This window comes from Pteronotus mesoamericanus, unplaced genomic scaffold (genome assembly GCF_021234165.1).
Source record: "Pteronotus mesoamericanus isolate MK-2021 breed Mesoamerican mustached bat unplaced genomic scaffold, CSHL_Meso_final contig_116, whole genome shotgun sequence".
Lineage (NCBI taxonomy): Eukaryota > Metazoa > Chordata > Mammalia > Chiroptera > Mormoopidae > Pteronotus > Pteronotus mesoamericanus.
In genome coordinates this window covers 1,068,140-1,090,961 of record NW_026555027.1, presented here as the reverse complement: position 1 = coordinate 1,090,961, position 22,822 = coordinate 1,068,140, and the positions used below count along the sequence as shown (strand labels likewise).

General features: G+C 59.1%; 2 protein-coding genes across 2 annotated transcripts; both read left to right on the top strand.

Annotated features, from left to right (window-relative positions):
* Nucleotides 1-9,399: 9,399 nt before the first annotated feature.
* LOC129072437 (keratin-associated protein 7-1) lies at nt 9,400-9,654 on the top strand. The gene has a single exon (XM_054575914.1). It carries the CDS (start codon nt 9,400-9,402, stop codon nt 9,652-9,654), a length of 255 nt encoding a protein of 84 aa, XP_054431889.1.
* A 12,518-nt stretch (nt 9,655-22,172) lies between these two features.
* Nucleotides 22,173-22,367, top strand: LOC129072425 (keratin-associated protein 8-1). Its single transcript, XM_054575902.1, has one exon. It carries the CDS (start codon nt 22,173-22,175, stop codon nt 22,365-22,367), a length of 195 nt encoding a protein of 64 aa, XP_054431877.1.
* Nucleotides 22,368-22,822: the final 455 nt, after the last annotated feature.

Genomic DNA, 22,822 nt, shown 5'->3' with positions numbered 1-22,822 from the left:
CCGTGTGAGGTCCCAAGGTGCCTGCTTTGAAGAGGACGGAGGTGTCATTGTCCTGCGTACAATGTTCCTTGTATCTTGTAACTTTCTGAGTAAATGTCTTCAATAAACTATGTGGCTGGACACCTTCTGGACAGACCTCGTGTATGTGTGCATGTATGTATAACATATTCGGTATCCATTTATCTATTGACAAACACTAGGTTGCTTCCATATCCTGGCTGTTGCAAACAACGCTTCATGAACGTAGGGGAGCCCATATCTTTTCAAATTAGTGCTTCCGTTTTCTTTGGATAAGTTCTCAGGCATGGAATTGCTCAGGTATGTGATTGTTTTATTTTTGATTCTTCGAGGAAATGCCACGCTGCTTCCCACGGGGGCTGCCCGTCTGCACGCCCACCCACAGCGCACGAGGGCTCCCCAGTCTCCACGCCTCCCAGCGCTGGTTTGTTGATTTATTGGCGATGGCCACTCTGACAGCCGTGAGGTGATATCTCATTGTCATTTTAATTTGCATCTCTCTTGATGATTAGTGACATTGAGCATCTTTTCAAATGTCTATTGGCCATCTGTCCTCTTTGGAAAAATGTCTGCTTAGGTCCTGCCCATTTTCTAATCAAACTGTTCATTTTTTGGATATTAAGTTGCAGAATTCTTAACTTTGGATAATTTATATCTAGTTTAATATGATGAGAATTTATCAGACAGCGACTCTAGGCTATGCCCTATCTCATTTTTGAAAACCTTTAATATAAGATTTTGAAACCCTACATGTTTTCCCCAGGGTTTATATACATAATGCATATAAAACTTTATTCACTGCTTCTAGAACTCACTCGCAGCGGTGCGAGTAGTCAGTTAACTACGAGCCCCTGACAGGAAGTCATGCTGTTCCATTCATGAAGCACATTTCATGCCGACCGACCCATGTGACTGCGGGTGTTTCCACGTGAGAGCTGAGCAGACGGGGCCCGTGCGTGCCTGCGTTAGGAGGACTTGGACGGCTGCGCGCCCAGTCCAGACGCGCTGTGCCTTCTGCCCCTGGGGCTCTGGGCTGCGGGTTTAATGTCACTAGCGTGTCATTGGCTGCTGGCCATGAGGCTCGCCCTGGGCTCCCGCGGGCTCCCACAGGCTCTCGCGGGCTCTTGTGGCCTCGAGTCCAGGTTGCAAGCAGGTTCGTGTGCTGCGCGGAGCGTTCTGTGCAGCGGCATCTCTAGGACCAGCGTCTGGCCCGCGGGCGCTGCCCGCCCGTTGGCTGTGCGCATCGTTCGAAGAGGCGGGCGAGTCCGCGCCGGGGAGTTTTCTCCTGTAATACCGAGTAACCAAGGGCAGGCGTTCCCAGGTTTTCAGAGCTGCTTGTTTATCTGTTTTCTCCGTTCGCTCTGTTTAAAGGAGGTAAACAGTTTCTGTTTTTGTTTTCTAACAAGTAGCCTCAGCTGGTGTATCAGCTGTGGCGTTCACATCTTTCACTTATTTAAATTGTTTCAGGAGGCGCACCCTGGGCCAGCTCAAGGAATCGTTTTTTATACCGATTTTCTTCAAAGCGGTTACTTTTGGAAGACAGTAATGAACAGTGTGTTGAAAGTATATATTTTATGTAAATGATCGAGGCTTTGCTAAAATATGATGGTGCATATTAATTCTTAACTCCGTGTGGTGAGACCTGGGGTTTGTTACACTGGGTTTGAGTCTTAAGATTTTTAATCGTCAAAGTCGGGGAGCAGGCGTGCCGGTGCTGCCGCCGCTCTCGTCCCGGCCGAGCTCCTGGCCTGGCGGCGCCGGCTCGCGCCGGACGGGGGTCCGCTCCCCTCGGGCCAGGCCCCCGCCTGGAAGGAGTCCGCTTCCTGTAGGGGCGGGAGCGCACAGAGGGGATTCACCGCGCTGCTCAGCGTCCCTTGAAGTGAAACGTGCACCCACGCAGCTTCGCGCCCTCTCTGGTGACCAAAACCTCGGCAGTGAAAGACTGCCGGTGACACCGCTAATTTGGAATCATTCTTTTATTCAGATTCTTCCTCAGCGCCTTCGACCCCGTGTCCTGGTCTCCCCTGGCTGCTCTTGCGGGGCCCGGAGAGAACGGGACGCTCGCGAGACAGGAGAGGCAGCGTGGGGGCGCGGCGTCAGGCGCTGACCTCGTCTGGCTGTGGGGGCTCCCGGAGCCTTGACGTGTTCTCGGCCGACAGCAGACATTTATTAATACAGTAACGGAAAAACGCGCCGACTAAAACGTCGGTTCATGTCGGTTGATTCCGAGTGCGGCTCCGAGGAATGTGTTCGCGGTCTCGTCTCTTGGCGAGGCGAGCGGCCGTGCCCTTTGCGAGGGGGCGGCGCCGAGCGCCCACGCGGGGCCGACACTCGGCCCCGGCCGGCCCTGCCCAGGCCTTGGCTTCCTGGGATCCTTTGTAGTGGGTGGGGCATGACCTGCAAGTGCCGCTTAGCTCCTGCAGCTACGTTGCTGCCTTTGCCTCTCTTCAGTGGCACCCGGTGGGGTTCATTTTCTGCAGGAACCCCGCACAGATCATGAAGTGAATAGCGAAGGCTGAGTGAATCCGAACTTTGTCTAACGTTTGCTAACCCGCAGCTTCAGCAGAGTGCGCGCGCTGCCAGCCGGCTGGGCGCACGCGCCTCCAGATGCGGTGTGGCCGTGGCCGCGGCCGGGGCGGTGGCACCCGGCCCCCGCTCCGCTCTTACCCGGGGTGCGTCCTGCAAGATGTCATCGCTACAAAACACGCTTTCAGCGCCCCGGGTTTGCTGGAGAACGCAGAGGAGGGGACCGTGCCGCGTGCCGCGTGCCGCGTGGTCCCGGGGGCCCTCCTTACTGCTCTCGCCCCCACGCCCTGGCCCCTTGGAGCTGCCCCTTGGTGCCCCCGTTGCCGTGGCCGCCTTCTCCTCCTCCGCCCCCGGCTCCTCCGGGCCGGAGGGCCCGCTGTCCCCCTTTCCTTCCGGGCTCTCTCGTCCGGGCTGGGCCCTGCTCTCCCCGACGTTAATTTTTACCTCCCTCGGTTCCCCGAAGTTGCACGCACACGCGCCTCTCGCTCAGCCCCGCAGAGCAGCAGCTGCTCAGGGGCGTCGCCTCCTAGGGCCCTGCTGGGGCGCTTCCCCCTGTTGTGTGTGGGCCTTGGCGCAATGCCCGGCCGCCGCCTGCCTGTGGGGGCGCGTGGTCCGACCCGGGCGCAGCAAGCACGCCGGGGGCCACTCGCTCTAACGGAGGTTCCGAGAGGCAGGCGGGGGTTCGCTGTGATTCCCATGGACGTGTCGCCGGCGGAGCCGGTGTGGGGAGTGCCGCTCGGGAAGGGCCCGGTAGCAGCTGAAACTTGGGAGTGGGAGTCGGCGGGCAGAGTCGGGAGCGGTGGCGGTGCCAGCGCCGGCTGCCCGGCCCGGAGGGGTGGGCAGCAGGCGGCGAGCCCACGGTGCCAGGCTGTGGATGCGCCGTGGCGGCCGGGCGGCTGGTGGGAGGCCTGCGCATCAGCCGCCGCGGGGAAGCCGAGGTGGCTGCTGAGCGGGCGAAGGGCAGAACGGCGCTGGACTTGATGGAGACACGTCAGACGGCAGAAGGAGCGGGGGAGGGAGAGACGTTGGGAGCCATACTGATGACGCAGGGGAGACGTGAGTGTGTGAATCGCTTCTGACCTGGGTGTGTGGTGTGCGGTCGCCCCCGAGTGAAGAGCGACTCTCTGTTTTCTCACACGCTGACCCGGAGCGCACGCATTTCGGCCGCGTGTTTGAGTGGAGGTGGCGGCCCCTGTGTTAACATCCGCCTGAAGACCAAGCATCGCGGGGAGGGGGTTGCGGCCCCTCCAAAGGAAGTGGCCGTGTTTCTCAGGACAGTGGTTTGGAAATGAATGAACAACTCGAGCGGCACATAAACAGATAAGACTTGTAGCCTTTCATCTTGTCAACAGCTGAGTCAGGTTTTCTGTTAATGGACAGCACCCAGAAGCGTGTTTCTGGGAATATTAGAAAATTAAATGCACAGCTTCCCACTTTATGAAAAGGCTATAAATGCACCCCACCCTCCCATCCTGTTCTCCTTGCTCCTCCCGTAACTGAGCTTTTGATTTGTTTTTACTGTTTTTTTAAATAATTGCAAGCAAATATGGGTAAGTATCTGTATGTCCCCCTTCCTCCCCCAAAGTGCAGCGTCATGCAGGCAGCCCGCGCGGTGACCTTTTGGTCAGCAGGTTCTGGCTCTAACCCCCTGCGGGCACACAGAGCCCGGCCCCCTGCCCTGCGGAGGCGCTGCCCCCAAGGCGCGGACGGGCCGCGGTCTATCCGACCTGTGAGCTACCGGTCAGCAGGCGGGTGGCGTCCACACCTTGGCCTCCACGCGTGCGGCGGCCGTGACGGCTCCGTGCGTCGTCATCTCCGGGTTCTGTCTTTGCGTCCCTGAGGCGGAGGCTTAGGGGAAACCCTGAGTCGTGAAGTGACCACGCATGCGGCCTGGCCGCGTGGGCCCATTGCCCCCGCGGGGGCCAGGCCGTCCTGCGGTCCGGATGGGCGGCCCCGGTTGTGGCACCAGCGCTGGCACCAGCACAGCCGCCGGGAGGGGCTTCCTGGCCCCGCGCTGGCCGCTGGAGCAGCTGCCTCTGGAGCAGCCGGCTCTGGACGCGTTGTCCGCCGGTGCAGCGTGGCTGTTGGAGCGAGCCCAGCCTCTCCCGCGATCCTTAACTCCTTTCTTTGGTGTGAAACCCAGCCGGGGACCCCCCAAGCCCTGTCCCCTGCTCCTTCCCTCCGAACCACTGTTCACCTCTAAAAAGTGCCGTGAAACTGTAAGAGCAAACTACGGATTCGGACTCAAGCTTCACCACGGATTTTGTCCTAAAATGCGGTTTCCTTAGACTCTCTCCTGCACTGCCCCCGACTCCCGACATCCGCCCGGACACCGTGAGCCCTGTGCCTCTGGGCCACGCGGTCCCTCTCCCAGCCCCAACGCAGCCTGCAGCCGGGCCCTGCTCCCTGTCACGGGGCGGGGTGGGTGGGGGACCCACGCAGGGCGGGGCAGCCCGGCCGCCACAGGGATTTCTGTCCCGACAGGCTGCGCCCCCGGCCCTGCGTCAGCGCTGCCTTTGGGAGCCGACATTTCCCGGCACCACGCTGTTGGCCCTGCCCACAGTGTCCCCGTGACGAAGACTCACCAGGTGACTCAAAGTTCAAAGGTGCGGGTGTGACGCAACACCCCTTGGCAATGGGCCTGGCCCCGGGCCCAGGGCCTCGGCGCGGCTGCGGTGACTTGGTGCCGCCTGCAGAGGGCAGCAGTGCGGAGCCGGCATCCCTCCCGCCGGCTGCGAACCGGCCGCAGCACAGATTTCAGTTGAACCATCTTCCTTCCATGTTACTAATTAGTCAGCACCAAGGTATGAATGTATCTTAAAAAACACTTAGTGAGCCTTGTGCGTGGCAGGCCCTGTTGCATCGGTGCCTCGAGCCCCCAGCCCGCAAAGCTTTCCAGCTTTCCTCCTCTCCTCCCTCGACCCTCCCGTCTGCCTCTGGGAAGCCCTCCAGGACTGGCACCCCCAGACCCCACCCCCAGGCGCTCCCGGCCCCTCTGGGCTCCCCAGGCCCACGCGCGGCCCCTTCTCCACGTTCTTGCGGTTGCAGCTCGTCAGTGTGGCTTGCAGCCTTGGGGGCTTGTGATACAGTTTGCGGGCCGCATTGTTACTTATTGTTACAGTGTGAGCATTCAGCAATGCCGTTCAGTAGTCTTCATAAATGTAATTTGTAGCGGCTGCGTAGTACTTCCAAGAACCGCGAGGAAAAGTCCCTGACAGAATGCCTTTCCAAGAAAAACGTCTGTAAATGGATTTGGGGGAGGGAGCATTATAGAGGGAAAATTGCTCTGGAAAGGGTATTGTATCAAATTGCCAGACTAAACAGCAGCCCCTCCCTGCTGCTCCGACCTCCGCCCTAGAAATGGTAGAGGAATAACCGGCTTTGGGTGGCGAGCGCACACTGTAATATACAGTAATGTCTTGCAGAATTGTACACTTGACACTTCCATAATGCACCCCAATAAACTTAATAAAAAGTAGTATTTTTTAAAAGCCAAAAATGACAGCCCTGGACAACAGGCTGGAGGTGAGTGGAGGGTCGCGTGTGCAGAAGGGGCAGGGGGAGGGGCGGAACGACCTGACCGCGGGGCGCGGCCGTGTGTGGGAGGGTGCACGTCGAGGGTGAGGCAGGGGGGGGGGGGGGGGATGGGCGCGACGGCAGCCTTGCGCGCAGTGCCGGATCGGAGCGCGCGCCGGGCCAGTCTTCTCCGGCTCAGCAGCCACAAGGCCACGAGCTTGGTGGTGGCAGCAGCCCCCTTGTCTCCCCCCAGTTCCTGTGGGTGAGGCTTCAGAGCACAGCGTGGCGGGTCCTGCGCCTCAGGGCCTCCAGGGAAAGCGGCCAGCAGACGTCTGCTGGGGCCGCAGACGCAGGTCGAGGCCGGGCGCGGGGACCCACCTCCAGGTTCCCTGGTCGCTGGCCAGTTCGATCCTGTGCAGCCTGCGGGGCTGGGGCCTCTGCCTCTTCCCTTGGCTGCTGGCTGGGCGGGGACGCGCGTTTGCTGCCCCGTGGGTCTCCGCGGTGCGCTCCTCGCCTTCCAGCACCAGCAAGGGAGAGCGGCGCCCAGCGCGACGCGGTTTCTGTCACACGGTCACGGCAGTGGCACCTTTCACCGTCTCTATGTGCCACCAGTCGGAAGCGAGGCGCAGGCGCCACACCCGCTCAGGCCAAGTATTTCCCAAGCGTGCGGATACCAAGAGCTATTCATGGGGCCACCTTGGCTCTGTCCCGCGCAGGAGGTGAGGTGCTGGTGCCAAAAAGAAATTATTATTTATTTTTCGCAATTGGTTGGGTTCAAGTCCGTGATGGGCAAGGTCTCAGCGGCTATTGATTTTAGGCCCAACGTCCGTGTGGTGTCCCCGTGACCTCCCCGGTCCCCACTCTCCTCGTGTGCACGGCGAGGGTGGAGTTGGATTTGTGTGTCCTCCAACTTACGCTGTGTGTCAGGGAATGTGTTCGGGCCTGCGGATCAGTAGCCATGGGACACTGCGCCATCGACCTCGGCTTTCGGGCTCCGTTCCCTTGTTAAAAAAATCACAGTGTCACATCATGGATCATGGCAAAAATTCGGTGAACATTTATTCAGCACGTGGAAGAGCGCACAGCACAGCCTCTGGCTCCGCGTGTTAGGAACACGTACAAAGAGTGCAGGTCGTGTTCAGAATGGCACCTGGCACTGGGCCAGCCTCGCACCAGCATTTGCGATTCATCGGATGTAAAACAAAAGCGAGCATCGTGTGGCGCTCAAGCACTTGCTGGACAGCTCCCCCTGGGAAAGGCTGAAAGGAGGTTGGAAAAGAACAAAAGCGCGTCTGCGTACGTGTATTTTTCAGTGGCCAGTTCCTCCTCTTGCTCGGGGCAACCCAGTCACAGAGCAGCGGGGGCGGGGGCTTCACCTGGGAGGGCGCCTGCGGCCCCTTCCGTTCCACGCAGGGGTGTCCTGGGAACAGGGAGCAGCGCGCAGGGTGGGTGGTCTCTGTCGCCGGTGAGAGGAGCTGGGCCCCTGTGACTGACCGGTCGGGACTGCGTGCAGGGGTCAGGCACTCAGGGCCGGGGTGCAGCGGAGCAAACACAAGCTCCCTGAAATGTCAGCAAGGAATGGCCCGAAAGTATCAGCCTGGTTTATTCGGGAGGATCGCCTGACATACTAATGAAAAATGTAGATTCCCAGAACCTCACGGGGCAGTGGGAGAGCGGAGAGCTCTGAAGTCTGGACTTTGAGCAGGTTCTTGCCTCTGTTCCGGCTTCTTTAAGGCCGTCTGCCAGCATTTGAGAACCAGCTGAACACCGCCACCCCCTGGTGGCAGCTGCTCCAAATTACAGGTTCAGATAGCCTCCCGCAGTGGCCTTGGCAGGGACAGACCCCCCCACCCCCCGCCCCCGCCCCAGCCCAATTACACCTGAGTGAGGAACCCGCCTCCGCCCTGGCCTGCTCACGGATACGCTCCGGGGATTCCGGGCCAGCTTACGTAGAGTTTGTATGATTCGGACCTGTGAGGACACAGCCTCTCGTCATTTTAACTCATGCCTTTTGAACGTAGACCTCATCTTCCCAAATTCTCCAACTATAGGGCATCGGTTTGTGGAGTCAAAGAAGCCACACTCAGGCATGTAAAACGATCCTCTGGAAGCTTCCGGCACAGAGCCTGTGCGGGGTGAGGTCTTCGCAAAGAGCGGCATCTTGCCGGAATGATGGCTTTTTTTCTGGTGGGTTCTGGGATTGCCCGCAAAGGGGCCGTGAGCAAAGGGGCTGGTGTTCAGGGAGTTTTCTCCTTCTGCTTTCAGAGAACCCGGGTGCTTCTCCACCTCAGGTTGTCTTCTCAACGTTCGAATTGGAACGTGCTTTGCTTTGCTGAGCTCAGATCCTTTCTGCTTTACCTGTGTCACGAGACACACCATTCAGGGCAAAGTGTGCACAGAGGGAAGGGCCGCGTTTTCACACGTAGCTGGTGTTTCACCACCAAGCACGGCACCCGGGCTGTGTTACCAGGAGTGGGTGACAAACAGGTCTGGCCCAACACGGCTTTGAAATGAGGCGTCTCCCCACCCAGTCACAGTGTGGCCTCTCCCCCCGAGACAGCTCGTCAAAGTGGCTGGAGATTTATGACCCAAGATTGCACGTTCTCCGGAAAAAAACACTGCTAGTGAGGAGGATGCTCATAAACGCACTACATGACTCTTCCTGGTCGGTTATCACGGCCGCCTCGCTGCTTGGTGTTCTTGCTGCCTCTGTAAAAAGGCCTCTGATGGGTTTGTAGGGCAGTGTCTCAGCAATTTAAGCAAAAGTATCATTGAGGTGAAATTTAGGGAACTGAACGCGAGCCCAGCCATCGGTGGTGTTCGGTGCGTTCCCAGGGTCCTGCCGCCCCGACGTCCGGTTCCTTCTCCGAACGCGGCTCCGCCCCCACACGCCATCAGCACGCGGTGGGTTTGAATGACACACGGAGGGAATTTCAAGAAGCGACAGCAGTGTTCCCATCGACGCCGGCGCTTCCCAGCCACGCTGTGTCGCTGGGGGGAGTGTACGATCGCCCAGGAGCCTCTGCGACGCCCTCAGGGGGCAGCTGAGCTGGTGGGGACTTGGGTGTGTCAAGCGCAGCCTCAGCCCCGGCTTTGATGATGTGCCACATTCCTTTGCAAACAAAAAAGGCAACAAAAATGTGGGCAAGGAGTCTGTGTTCCTTTATACGCATTTTATTAGCAAACACAGGAGCTCTTTATGCAAATGGCGGAGGGCGTGTGGCCACAGGGGCGTGCCCTCGGCCCCGTGTATAAAAGGCCGTGGGCCCAGGAGCCCTTCATTCCCTCCTCGGTACCTGCCTTTCGCAACCTGCCCGCTCCCCCTCGCTCGCTGCCACCATGACGCGCTTCTTCTGCTGCGGCAGCTACTTCCCCGGCTACCCGTGCTATGGGACCAACTTCCACGGGACCTTCAGAGCCACGCCCCTCAACTGCGTCGTGCCCCTGGGCTCCCCCCTGCACTGCAACTACGGCTACGGCTCCCTCGGCTATAGCTTCGGCGGCAGCAACCTCAGCAACCTGTGCTGCGGGTACGGCGGCAGCTGCTGCCGGCCCTGGGGCTCGGGCTCCGGCTTCGGCTACAGCACCTACTGAAGGCCCCAGGGCCGGCGCCGGGCGGGAGGGGCCCGGGGCAGCCTGCACAGCAGCGCTGGCCTCCTGCCTGTGGGTGTGCTCGGGGGAGACGTCGGCCGTCTTCTGCTGACCTCTCGGGGAGATCTGGGCCGGGAGATGCCGAACTAGCTGCCCAGGCGTCCGCGCTGGATGGACGCGCACCCACGGCTGCAGAAAGTGCCACGCACTTCCCGCCGGAGCTGCGCTGTGGCAGGGCCTGTGGGTCGTCTCCTTCAGTCGCTCTGCTCGCGCAGTTAACTTCTACGTCAGCGTCGACGCCTTAGGCCTGGGGGTGGGTAGGAAGGGGTTCTGCTGCTCTTAATAAATCTAACTTATTCAGCACACATGTTTTTTGTTCTGGTTGTTTCTCTTACTGTGCCTTTATGCTTTTGAAGTCATCACCCAGTCTGCGCCTGTAGTGGGCGACTTGAATCAAATCTTACTCTGATTTCAGACTATACGTGACGACCAGGTGATGCCTAACATTCTTTCCCTTTATTTTGAGATTTCCGTTTTTAAGAATTGTATTAAAATGTTCTAAATTTAACCTAAATATACTCAGCTGAAGAGACCTGTGACCCCACAGGCTGTTGGGAGAGTTTCAGCTAAACAGACGCGGTGATGAATCTTCAGTGGGCTCTGTGGCCTGGTCAGTAAATGGAAGGCAATAGCTGAAATCACAGTGTTTCCCCCTTTTGGTAGGTGGGCTTTGTGGTTCTCACCTTCTCCTCTGGGTACACGTGTAGCTGTATTAAAAGTGAATCTTGTGTTCTTTGGAACAACAGGTGCCCTCGAAAGCCCTTGACATGATATCTGGTCTGCACTTAGAAACAATTCTTGCCCTGTTTACTGAGAAATCTCTGTTTTATCAAAGCAAAATACTTCAGGTTAGAATTAAAGCAAACTCGTTCAACACCTGTCGCACCCAGCCACGTGGACAAAGGCATGAAAGGCGGCCAGAGGAGAGCGTGCGTGGTGACGGGGGCGGTTGTCGTTTCAGACCCCAGGGACCGTTCTGTTTTCACTGGGCGAGGAGGCCTTTCCGTGTGCGGCGACACACAGCCGGTCGAAGGGTTGTGTGGCTTCCAGAAGCCCACAGCGACTCTCGACACGTGAGCCGTCGTCCCACCCCCCTCCAGGTGAGGTGCTCAGGTGTGCGCCGAAGGGAGGCGTGCTCATTTGCCATGGGCGACACGAGAAGGTCCCCTCGTTGTTGAGTTTAAGGTCCACTCTCCTGAGAATGGCCTCCTCTCTCCTGGCAAACTCTCTGCTGGAAGAACCCCCACCTGACGGCAGTAGAAGAGACTGGTGGGGTGGGCTGCCGGCGCCCGCTGTGCAGTGGTGAGCGCGTCCAGGGCCGTGAGCAGAATATGCTCAGGATTCGCCATCGTGGCTGTAGTAGTGTTTTCGAAGTTAAATGAAGAATGAACTCCAAACATAAGAGCTCCGACTTTGCCTGTGTATACGATGACTTAGGTATGCGAGATAAGTTTAATGCCTGTGAAAACTATTAAGAAAATCTCCCCCAGCATTGGTGAGGCCATGCTTTGCGATTAACGTCAGCTTTGTGCATGGCGCAGCTCAGACTGAGACGCTGGGCGCACGCGTTGACTTCCATGTGTGACCCTGAATTGTTAGGCTCTGAAGTTAAAATTCTGTATTTACCCGGCAGTCAAACAAAAAGCTTAATTCGCAGGGAAGGGTTAGTCTGCATAGCTGTACCGAGCAGGGTTCGTGGCGACGCCTCTGCATTGGTTGCCTCAGCTGCTGCTCGAAGATGCCCGTGGTTTCCCCGGGGGCCAGCGACAGAAGCGATGGCTTTCTGAAGGAGGGGTCCACCGTGACCACATGCTTCTTGCAGGCTTGCACTTGTAGAACCGCATTCCCTTCTGCGGTGCCATTAAAAACAAACACACACACACACACAAACTGTACCAGTCCTTGTCTGCACTTTCCCCTTCTCGTCGGACCACACGCCTCAGCGCAGTGACTTCGGGGGCAGGCCCCCGTAGCGGCGGGCGACGAGGGCTCCCCGTGGGGAAGCGCTCTGCGTGTCTGCCGTAAGGAGGGTTTTTTTTCAGCTGTGTCACAGGCTTAGCTTAAACCATTGAACTTACGCTCCAAGGTAACTCTAGGTTAATGTTGGCAGTGTCGCAAGTTATGGACGGCTCCAGTTGTGTGTTTAAAGTCGCATGTTTACAAGCCTAAGTCCGGGTGTCAGAATTTAAGCAATTCTTAAACTGTATGACTGTCTCCTTGATCTCCTGGCACACTTCTGCCACCTAGCCCGCGGGGCGTGCTCGGGCGTCCTCGGTTGCCCAGTAACGTCCCTCGTGGTTACGCCCTCCCTGGTCCCTGTCTTATTCAGTCGGTGGGAGTCTCTCTAGTCCCTCTTGATCCGGACCAGGCTGAGTTCCTCAGCTGCTGCTTTCGCGACCTCATCCAACTGAAGAATGCGGCCCCTTGTTTACAGGATGTGCCTTGATTTGGGTTTGCCTGACTTTTCTCACGATTAGATGCAGAGCAGGCACTTCGGGGTGTTTTTGTGTAGACGGGTCCGGAGGGATGGCGCCCCCGCGCGCACCCCGGCAGGAGGCGCGTGCGCGTGCGCGAGCCTGGTGCGCGCTGCCCTGGATCGCCGATGGAAGCGGGGTTTTTCGAGTCCCTTCGTCATGAAGCTGCTCTTTCTGCTTTGGCAGTCGATACTTAATTTGTGTTTTGAGACTTTGGCACCAGTAACTCTTTTTCTTATCAGGGCTTCACCCACTCATTTTAGGATCCATTCAGAATTTTATAATTTTATAAATTCTTGTGCATCTGTTGGCTGGCATTCTACTCTAAGGAAAGTCTTTCTCTTCTGCCCATTCATTTTTTGTGAGCACATTGCTGTGTATCATTAGTTACATCAGTATGAGCTTGCGGATTCTTACTGTCCTCAGTATGTTATATCCGTTAATGTTAATTTTGAGGCTCACGTCCCAGGTTTGGACCACGGGACACGCTGATGCTGGGTCCTGTGTCCTTTAGAGGCTATTCCAGGCTCGTCTTGAGTTTTCTCCTCCAAGCAAGGCCTCGGGGATTCCTCTTGGGGATTCCTCCTGGGAGCCCTGGCCCCAGCAGTGGGGACTGGCACCTGGAAGCTGAGACACGGGACCAGTGGGCTCACGGCTGTTGCGTGGCGCTGCGTGTGCTCATCTGTGTCCTTCCCTGTGGTTGCCAGTTGTGGGAGCGGGTGGAGGGGCTGAGCAAAAAAGAAGGAGAAAGAACCCACGGGCCCGGACAACGGCGCGTGGCTGCGGGGGCGGGCGGGGGCGGAATTCCTCAGAGGCCGAGGAAATTCCGGGTACGGTCAGGGAGGCCAAGGGAAGAGGAGGGTGCCAGAAGGACCCTGCGCTCTGCCCCGAGGCCCGAGCCGAAGGTCGCCCAGCCCTTCCCCACACCGACATGTGGAGAAGGCTCCCGCGTCCCGGCTCCGCCACACCCGCGCGCAGAGGCCGGACCCCGCGGCCCGGCCAGGCGGTCGGGACCCTCTGCTGTTTGCTCGGGCCCGCCAGGTGGCGCTGGGTAACGACCGGGTTCCGTTCTGGACCTCGACGCCAAGCCCGCGCCTTTCCTCCCCGACCTCGGCGAGCGGCCAGGCAGAGCCTCGTTCCGGTGCCACCTCGGCTCAGGCCAGGGCACCGCGCCAGCTGCCTGGCCACTCTGCCAGGCGGGCCCGGCCCACTTTCCCGCAGCCGACGGCGTTCTCTCTCAAAATACAAATCTAATCCAGGGACTCCTCCAAAGACTTGGTTATTTTGCGGGTTCTTACAAATCTCAGGTCAGTTTGTGGGTCACAGAACTACCGGTTCTGGTCTCGTTTCGTGCTCCTCGGGACCACGCCTCTTCCCCAGCGACGGGGCCCCTGTGGCCCTCGCGCCCGGCCTCCTGCCTTGCCTCCTGAGCGACAAAGGCCCCCCTCTGCCCCAGGGATCGCGGGCCGGGAGAGCTTCCTCACCTGAGCGTCGCTGTGTTCACACGGCACTGCCAAAGCCCCAGCCAAGGCCGCGCGCACCTGCTGCCAGGCAAAGCGCATCCCTCGCCTGTGGCGACAGGGGAGGTGACAAAGCGCAAGGGGCTGGGAGGGGCTCGCCCCAGGACTGGGCGCGAATTAGCTGGGTTTGGAGAGGGTAAGAGAGGCAGGGTCTCTTCTGGACCGTGCGTGGCAGACTTCATGGTTAAAACAGCACAGATTCACTCCCTCGCGGTTCTGGAGGTCAAGTGTTCAGAACCGGCGCGAGCGGGCTCGGGTCGGGCAGGCTGTGCTCCCAGGCGCCTCTGCGAGCGCGCACTCCCCAGCTTCCCCCCCCCCCCCGCTGTGTGTCCCCTTCCTCCGTCTTCACAGGCAGCGGCACAGCGTCTTCAAGTCTGTCCCGGACTCTGGCTCTGGCCCTCCTGCCTTCCCATGTCACTTCCAGGGTCCTTGAGATGACCCGGGCCCCACGCAGATAACCCTGGGTCAGCCCGCCCTCAGGGCCAGGAGATCCGCCCCTGCACCCGCCCTTGCAGCTGGACACAGCGGGTTCCGGGCTCCGGGCGACCATTCTGCCACCCTCCAGCCAACGGAGGCACCTGGCCAGGAAAATGGTGTTAATTTCAGCAGAAAAAGGAAAGGCTTTTAAAAATTATTTTCTATACTTTTGTTCTACTTTTTATTGCTCTTTGCAGGAAAACTCTTCTTGTTGCCAGTTCCACTGAGGATAGTGGGCCAGCACTTAAACCCTGGCATTGGGGGGGGCGGAGCCTGCGAGCAGGTGAATGGAAGCCTGTCCTGCTCCTGGGGCCTGTCGGCCAGAGACCCTGTGGGACCTCCGCGGAAGCTCCTGCAGGCACGGGTCACAGTGGCCTGCAGAGATGCCCCCTATTTCTCAGACACCCGTGCCTTCCCGGGCACTCGCTCCGCGGCTCCCGGCACCGCCTTCGACAACGGTGTTTGCACTGCCGTGTCCCGTCCCCCCCCCGCCCCGCCGCCCCTCAGGCACCCGCTCGCAGATGCGCCTCCTCACCCCGTCCCCCGCGGGGGCCGCTCTGTCCAAGGCACGTCGGTGCCACTTCAGAGTTTTCAAGGCTCCTCATCGACAACCGTGGCTTTTAAGATAAAGAAATCTTGGGGACATGGGTCCTACTTTTTAAATTTATTATTTTTTAACTTACTGATTGATTTTGAGAGAGAGAGGAGGAGAGAAACGTTGACCTGTTGCCTCGCCCCTTCGTGCACTCGTGACTGACCCCCGTCTGTACCCTGACCGGGGATTGAACCCGCCGCCCTGGAGCATCGGGACGCTACTCCGACCCACTGAACCACCCGGCCAGGGCCCTCATTTTTTAAATTTACTTATTTTTAAATGGAGTTTATGGTCGGCAAAGACTTTGAAGACGTGAGGCTCCCCGTAGAGTGAGCTTGCCATCCTTTGTTATTGGGCAGTAATATGAAACATCATTTTCAAGGTCTTCAGAAGGATATGACCGCAGGTCATCCAAAGGGCAACCAGACAGTGAACAGGGCTCCTCACCGAGTCTGTCTGCGAGGCGGCACGAGACCATCACGAGACCATCACGCCTTGTCCTGACTCTTTCAACAAACTCAGCTTCTGGGTCCGCGCTGAGCTTTGAATGTGCACACGTGCGCCGTTTCTGGCTCTCACGCTGCCTGCGTCGCACGGCATGGACCTCAGCTGTCCGTTCTGCGTTGCCAAAAACTGAGGGTCAGCGCTGCGAGCGGCTTCGTGGCCTGCAGCGACGGGAGGCCCGCAGCGACAGGCCCCTTCCTGGGCGGGGCTTCTCACGGTGGCGGGGCCCACAGGCAGGGGGCGCTGGCGTGGCTGCGGTGCCGTATTTTTTTCTGAGCAAACCACATGGGTTCGACATCAAATAGTCAATCTGAGTAATTAAGGGCTTGCTCTGATAATTAACCAAGAAGCCTCGCCAGTGTGGCTTAGCCCCAAAAGTGCTGAGAAAGCAAGTTATTGAAACTGTGTCTCAAGGCTTGGCCGGCAAGTTCTGGCTCGTGTCCCTTTTGGGTAGATCATATGTGACTGCATGTGATCTTGGCTTTCGACCAGCGTTGTTTCATCTCGGCTTTATTGACATTTTGGGCCAGTAGATGTGTGTGGGGGGGGCGAGGGTGGGGGGTTGTCCTGTGCCTTATAGCAGGGGTCCCCAACACCCAGGCCACGGACCGGTTCCAGTCCGGGGCCTGTTAGGAACCGGGCTGCAAGTGAAGCTCGCCCGGGCTCCGCCCTCGTCCCCCCACCCCGGTCTGCAGCAGGGTTGGGGGGGGGCTCCCCGAGTTCCGCGTCCTGTCGTCCACCCCCTTCCGAGTCTTCCCTGAAACCGGCCCGTGCCGCCAATGAGGGTGGGGACGGCTGCCTTACAGGACGTCGGGCAGCACCCCTGGCCTCTCCACACCCCGTAGATGCCCCGTGTCCTCCCCCGCAATGACAAACAAAAGCGTCTCCTGTCACGGCCGAACGTCCCCTGGGGAGCAGAGTCGCCCATGACGACGTCGCGCCAACTGTGGCTGTGGAGCCTGGCTGAGGAGCTGTCTGCTTTCCCTCCCTCAGCTCTTCCTGCTTTGGTGTGTGTCTTGTTGGAAACGACCCCCTCAGACAGCTTCCCGCAGGGCGCCGCACAGCCCTCACGGGGCGGCCAAGGCACAGCCCTCACGGGGCGGCCAAGGCACAGCCTCACGGGGCGGCCAAGGCACAGCCTCACGGGGCGCCCCGGGCTGGTCCTGCGGGACGCAGGCCCCCGCCGCCCCGCCCCCGGCCCGGCCCGGCCCAGCGACAGCACCTGGGGCTCCGAAACGTGCGTTTGGACCCATGTCCTGAGCGATCCTCGCAAAGACGGAACTTGAAACCAGGGCGAGACACCAACGTTTCCGCTCCTCCACCCCCCCTTGCATTGGCTTTTGCCGGGACAGTGGCTGGGAGCTTGATCGTGGGCCGTGGGGGGCGTGGGGCGCGGCAGCCACGGGCCTGTTGGACCGGATCCCAGTGGCAGAGGCTGAGTGGCAGTCTCTGCGCCTCAGAGACTCTGTGTTCGACTCCTGCGACAGTTAAGCGAGGAGTCCTGGGAAGTCCACTTACTTTGTTTCACAGTGGAACGACGTGGGGTCCAGAGAAGCGATTTGCGTCAATTCTCACAGTGGGCGGGCGGCCAGGCCAGGTCTAGAGTGGTCGTGCACGCGTCTGTTCCCCCAGCGGGCAGTCGCTGACGCCCGCCCGCGCTGTGCCCGGTGCCGGGGGCATCGTTTCGTCTCCTGGCCGCGGGCTGGTCGCCGAGGCCGATGCCCGTCACCGAGGCGAGGGCGCATGGGCCGCGGGCACGGGCAGGCGGCGTCCGTCTCGCTGAGGTGGACGTTCGCCCCCGAGGGGCGGAGTGGGGCCAGGAGGCCTCCCGACAGAGGCGGCCGAGCCCGGGCTGCGGGTCCGTCAGCGGAAGGCGGGGCGAGAGAAGGGGACCTCACGCAGAGCGCACAGCGGGCGGCGCGAAGGCTCAGGGGAGGGACGCGGGACGCGTGAGGGACTGAGACAGTCAGCGAGGCTCAAGGGGCTTTTAGATCAGTTTAAAGGTTAAAAAATATTTTTGCCCTACAAGCAATAGGAAGCTACTGAAATCTTTAAAAAAATACTGTATTTACTTTTCAGGGAAAGGGGAAGGGAGGCAGAAAGAGAGGGAGAGAAATATCCAGCAGTTTTGCGCCCCCAAGCCGGGGACCTGGCCTGCAGCGCTGGCCCGTGTCCTGACCAGAAGTGGAACTGGCCACCTTCGCCTCGCAGGCCAGCGCTCGGCCCACTGAGCCAAACGGCAGGGGCTGTGGGAACATGTTTCACGTGTCTGTGTGCGCTTGTGTCTGTGTGTGTGTGCGCACGCACGCGCATGTGCTTTATAACCAGACCTGCATTTCGTGAGCACACGGGGGCCGTGGGAAGCGGGCTGTCAGGCGGAAGCTGACTCTGAGGCCACCGAGGCAGCACCGGCACCAACCCGGCAGCTAGAGCTAGGCAGCAGGGCCGGCCGAGTGAGGGGCCCCGAAGTCGTTCACCACGAAGCCCCGCCGCTGTGCACAGGTCCCTCGTGCGGACAGAGGGGCTTGGCAGAGCTGCCCAGTGGATGAGATGGCCCCGGAGTCGTGGGGGGCAGGCCACTGCAGCCCCACGGGCGTCCTGCAGAGGCCGCGGGGGTCAGAGGCAGCAGGGGGAGCTGTGACGGCACAGGCCAGAGCTGGGAATGGCGCTGCGAGTGAACACAGGCCCGAGCAGGCGGGCCGCCCCCAGAGGCTGGGACGGGCCAGGGATGGGCGCTCCCCGCAGAGCCGCGGCGGGGCTGCCCTCTGACAGCTGGCCCGGCCGGTCGGCCGCTCCCAGTCCCCGGGTGGTGGCGAGGCGCAGCGCCAGGGAGCGGGGAGTGCAGGCTGACGGACAGGAGTGGAGCCAAGAGATCCTAGGAGCTGGACCGGCACGTGCGGCGCCAAGGGCGGCTCCTGGGCATTGGCTCCTGCTATTGGGAGGGTGTCCTGCGCGGGGAGGGTGCCGCTCTTAATTCCATATTGAAAAGCAGATGTACCGTCTGAATATGAGGCCCGAGACAACAGGAGTTAAATTTTGAGTGCAAGGTAGCCATCGTGCTGAAAGGAAGTCATATTTTGAGGGTCATGCCTTTGATCATCAGACAGAAGTAGCCAGAGAGCAACGGTCAGGAAGATTTTAAAGCCAAGGTCTAAGCCCGCCTCCTCCTTGGGGTGACCCCACGTTCCCACAGATGAAGGTGTATGTGCTTTCCGTAGCGATGGCCGGTTTTGTCTCCGCCGGCTCGTTCATTATCCGCAACTGTCCCGAGTGCCTTTCAGAGCTTCCCGGCTGCGGGCTCAGCCAGGTGGGGCCCAGGGCGTAGCTGTGCCGGGGACTCGGGAGCAGCTCAATGAATGTGAAAATAAATGTTTGAGAAGGTGAATGGAAGACAATTTGTGTTTTATAGAGTTACCACTGGTGTATAGTCTAAAAACTCGTTTAAAACGTTGCCTGTAATTTCTGTCATGTTAAATGAATGGTAATATTTGAAGTTGAAAACTTTGTGTATGAAGCTGAGGAGACAGAACTGTTCTATTGTGTGTATTAGAATTGATTATCTTTCAAAATCTGTACACAATACACTTCCTGCTCCTTTGTAGAAAATCAAAGAGCAAGATTTTTTCCTATCCTTTTATGTTAGAACTTACCTGAAATCAAAGAAATATATAAAAGGAGAAATGAAATTATTTATTACACAACATCTTAAGATTGTCACTTAGAGAGAAACGTGTCTTGGGCTTCGTCCAGACTCATAAAGGCCCAGCGACGTTCCGTCCAGGGCTCTGTCATCTCACATGTGCGAATGTAGTGTTTTCCTTTTCTTTAGCCTTCATGTCACATGACCCTATTTTTGGGAGAAACTTGCAAAAGTAGCACATTGGAACCGCAGCTGGTTGGACCGCTGCTGGTTCCCCGCCGGGTCCCCACCCTGCCTCTGCGCGCGCCGGGAGGCGTGACGGGGCCGCCGACGTTCAGGGCCTGGGTGAGGAGCCGCGTTGGAGACACGCTTAGCTTGGGCGCTGCGGGGGGACGGGCGGGCTGCCGCCACCCTGCGCCTCGGCTGTCTCTGGTCCTCCTTCTGCGGGGACGGCTTCTGGGCTCGGTCCCTGCCCCCGAGCTTGCGACATGAGGGTGCAGGGCTGGGGTCCCCTCCCAGCGTGAACCTGCGCGTGGCCTTCGGCCAGGACGCGCGGTGGGGAGCACACAGTCGGAAACGCAGCGGGCAGAGCGGGTCTGTGGAAAAGACAGTGCAGAGCTGGGTGGGACCATTAAGGAATAAAAGTACTTCTTCAGAATTTCCTAATACTTGTGATTTTTATTAGTGTTTAAATTTTTGTGTGAGTTCTTGTAGCATTTTCGCATTTGCTACTGAATTTTGCATTTCAGCGCTGCGTTCCTGTTCAGAACGGGCGTTCTCCACGCTGGGTGGACTTCGGGCCCCGCACGGCCCGGCTGGCGGCCCCGCCATCAGCCCGCAGCAGGGTGGCACTGCCACAGGCGCGGGGTGCGGCTCAGCCAGCTCCTAGTTTTGTTTTGGATTGACTTGTTGATAAATAATGGTTTTCCCGAAATAGTCTTGCATTAGGATTTTCTGTAGAGTTTCTAGGCAAAACTTAATCCCTGTAAATGGGGAGTAAGTCTTTACGAGACATCGTGTGACAGCCTTTCCCCGCTGGCGCTGCTCGGAGGCGGCGTGGGGGTTTGCCCTGGGGGGCGAAGCCGGGCTCTGAGGCAGGCAGGCCGGGGGGAGACGGGCCATTTAAATGGAGCCTCAGAACTGACCTCGGCAGCGATTCAGACCTTTTCCCTCCAGTTACGCTGTGCGATGCTGTTTTTTGTTCCATTTTTCTGTCTCCAAGCGCTGCTCGTTTTTTCCTTCGTGAGGCAGAGCGCCGGGGCGGCAGTCGGGGCGCAGCATCAGTCTCTGTGGGGTCCCTCCGGGAGGGCTGCTGCCGGGTGTCCTTGCGTTTGAGGAGGGAAGCTGACTTAGACACCTTGCCATTCAGGGCCTAGCTGTCCCTCACGTGAAGTGTTTGCATCTTAAACACTGAGTCACTGCGGTGGCCCGTCAGCTCCGCTCCCAGGGAGACGGCGGGCAGCCTCCACTGTAATTAACCAATTAGTGGTTAGGATGTGGCAGAGTTTTGTGTTTTTCCCGGCGTCTCGTTTCCTTTGCCGTGTCCTGGGATTCAACTTATGATCTCTGCGTGCTCCCAGACACCTCGGTTGTAGCTGCTGTGACAGGGAGGACGCTCACCTCAGGATCTAAAGTAAAATTTGGGGTTGGTATGTAAACATCGCCACCCCGTGCCCTTCTACCCCTTCCCCGAGGGGTTCCCCACGGCGCCGTGCCGTTCTGTTCTCTGCCACGTGTCCTCCTCCGCTGCGTTGCCTGCGAGGCTTTGCCCAGTGCCGCCCCAGGGGACCTCCACGCAGGAATCCGGGAAGGAGGTAGCAGGTCTCGCACGACCCACGTTAGCTTCGGTCACGCCCTTAACTTGTGTTCGAGAACTAAATTTCTGTTTGGAGAGGAACGACGGTCACTCCTCATCTGGGGGTCCGTGCTCATTCTAGGAGTAAAATATTGTTGATTTCAAATTACTATCTGGCCCTTCACAAGACCGTCTGATTGGACAGGTAATCTGGTTTTATTAGTTTAAAAAAAATACACATTTTAGGGTAAACTTTCCTTTTTTTTTTTTAAGAGAGAGGAGAAGGGAAGGAGAGGGAAACATCCATGTGCGGTTGCCTCTTGCACGCCCCCTGCTGGGGACCTGGCCCACCACCCAGGCCTGTGCCCCGACTGGGAAGCGAACCGGTGACCCTTTGGTTCGCAGGCCGGTGCTCAATCCGCTGAGCCACACCAGCCAGGGCTATTTTTCTGTTTTTTATGTTATTGTTTTCAATATTTACTTTAAGAATAGATCAACAAATCGTAGTTGGTCAACACTTTCTAGGGCCAGTTTACAAATGCCATTTGTTTTTACAGTGACAGAGTTCTCGTTCAGGCAGTGGCCTGGGAGCGCGGTGTCACAGGTGGTCACTCAGGCCCGCGCTGGCGTTCAGGTGGGCGGCGCGCCGGCCCGGCCCGCGCGGCTGCGAGCAGGGAAGGGGGCGCAGCACCGCCCCGGGGGCCTGTCGCGTTTGTCGTGCCCACGGCCGGAAGGAGAGTCCTTTTCGTTCAAGATTCTACTTTAATAATTGAATGACTTGCACTTTTAAAAAGATTTTATTTGTTTATTTTTAGAGAGAGGGGGGAGAAGGAGAAAAACAATGTGTGGTTGCCTCCCACACCCCCCGCCGTGGACCTGGCCCGCAACCCCGGCCTGGGCCCTGGCCGGGGATCAGACCGGCCGCCCCTCGGTTCTCAGGCCGGCGCCCTGTCCACTGCGCCGCGCCAGCCAGGGCAGAAAGAGGACCCTCGAACCCAGCTGTCCTGACCCTGGATTCTGAGACGGACTGTGTGTCCAGCACCGACTTGTCGCGTTGCAGCCGAGCGTCGCCACGGAGAGTCAGAGGGCCACGGCCCGGGCCCGCCGCCCCCGAGCACCTGGCTGTGTCTTTGCGGCCCTGGCCTCCGAGTCCCCCGGCGCTTCCAGGCCAGCGCGGCGCCCTTTTTAGGGAGGGCGCACAGCTTGTTGGAGGGAACGCTGCCCGGGAGAGCTTCCCTAAGCACCTGTAAAGACATCTGAGGCCAGAGTCAAGCATGTTAATGAGCTTTTGGGTGATGCAAACCGGCGACCAGAGGACAGGAGGGCCTGCATCTCGGGCCACGCCCCCCTGGCCGGTATATAAGCGAGACAGCGAGGCCGGGACCATCACACCGAGGACAGACCTCCTCCCACTCCTGCACCTGCTCCGCACCTGCTCCGCACCTGCTCCTGCACCATGTCCTGTGGCAGCTTCACCGGGGCCGCCTTCCCAGGCTGCTACTGGGGCAGCTACGGCTACCCGCTGGGCTACAGCGTGGGCTGTGGCTACGGCAGCACCTATGCGCCCGTGGGCTACGGCTGCGGCTACGGCTACGCAGGCTGCGGCGGGCCGCTCAGCTACCGCAGGTTCTGGCCCTACGGGCTCTACTGAGGGGCCGGCCCGAGGAGGAGAGGAGGACGCATCCCTGCTGCCGGCCGCTGCCGCCGCGCCTCCCCTGCCCGCCCCCGCCCTGCGTGGGATCCTCGCCGGCTGCTCCCCGCTCAGGGGCTGCTTCTCAGACCTCGCTCCAGGATCCTGGGGAAGAAATGAGAACCACAGGCCGCCTCCCGCTGCCGGCCCTGGGTGACGGACGTTGGGACGTGGTCAGAAACTTCGCACCCACACGTGTATGACTCTGGGTTTCCCCCACCCGCACGGCCTGGTCGTGGTAAAGCTGTGGATGTGTCTGTCTGAGCCTCAATAAACTCGTCTGAATCAGCATGACGCCCCCGTCTGAGTGGAGTCTCCTTGGGGGGGGGCGTGTATTTTCTGTGGGTTGAGTGGGGAGGGAAGTGGGTTTAAATTTCTCACGTGGGTGTTAGCAGCCGCGAGAAAGCAGCTGGTCC

Excerpts from the sequence above, each read along its gene's own strand:
- LOC129072425 (XM_054575902.1), top strand. The coding sequence starts at position 22,173 with ATGTCCTGTGGCAGCTTCACCGGGGCCGCCTTCCCAGGCTGCTACTGG.
- LOC129072437 (XM_054575914.1), top strand. The coding sequence starts at position 9,400 with ATGACGCGCTTCTTCTGCTGCGGCAGCTACTTCCCCGGCTACCCGTGC.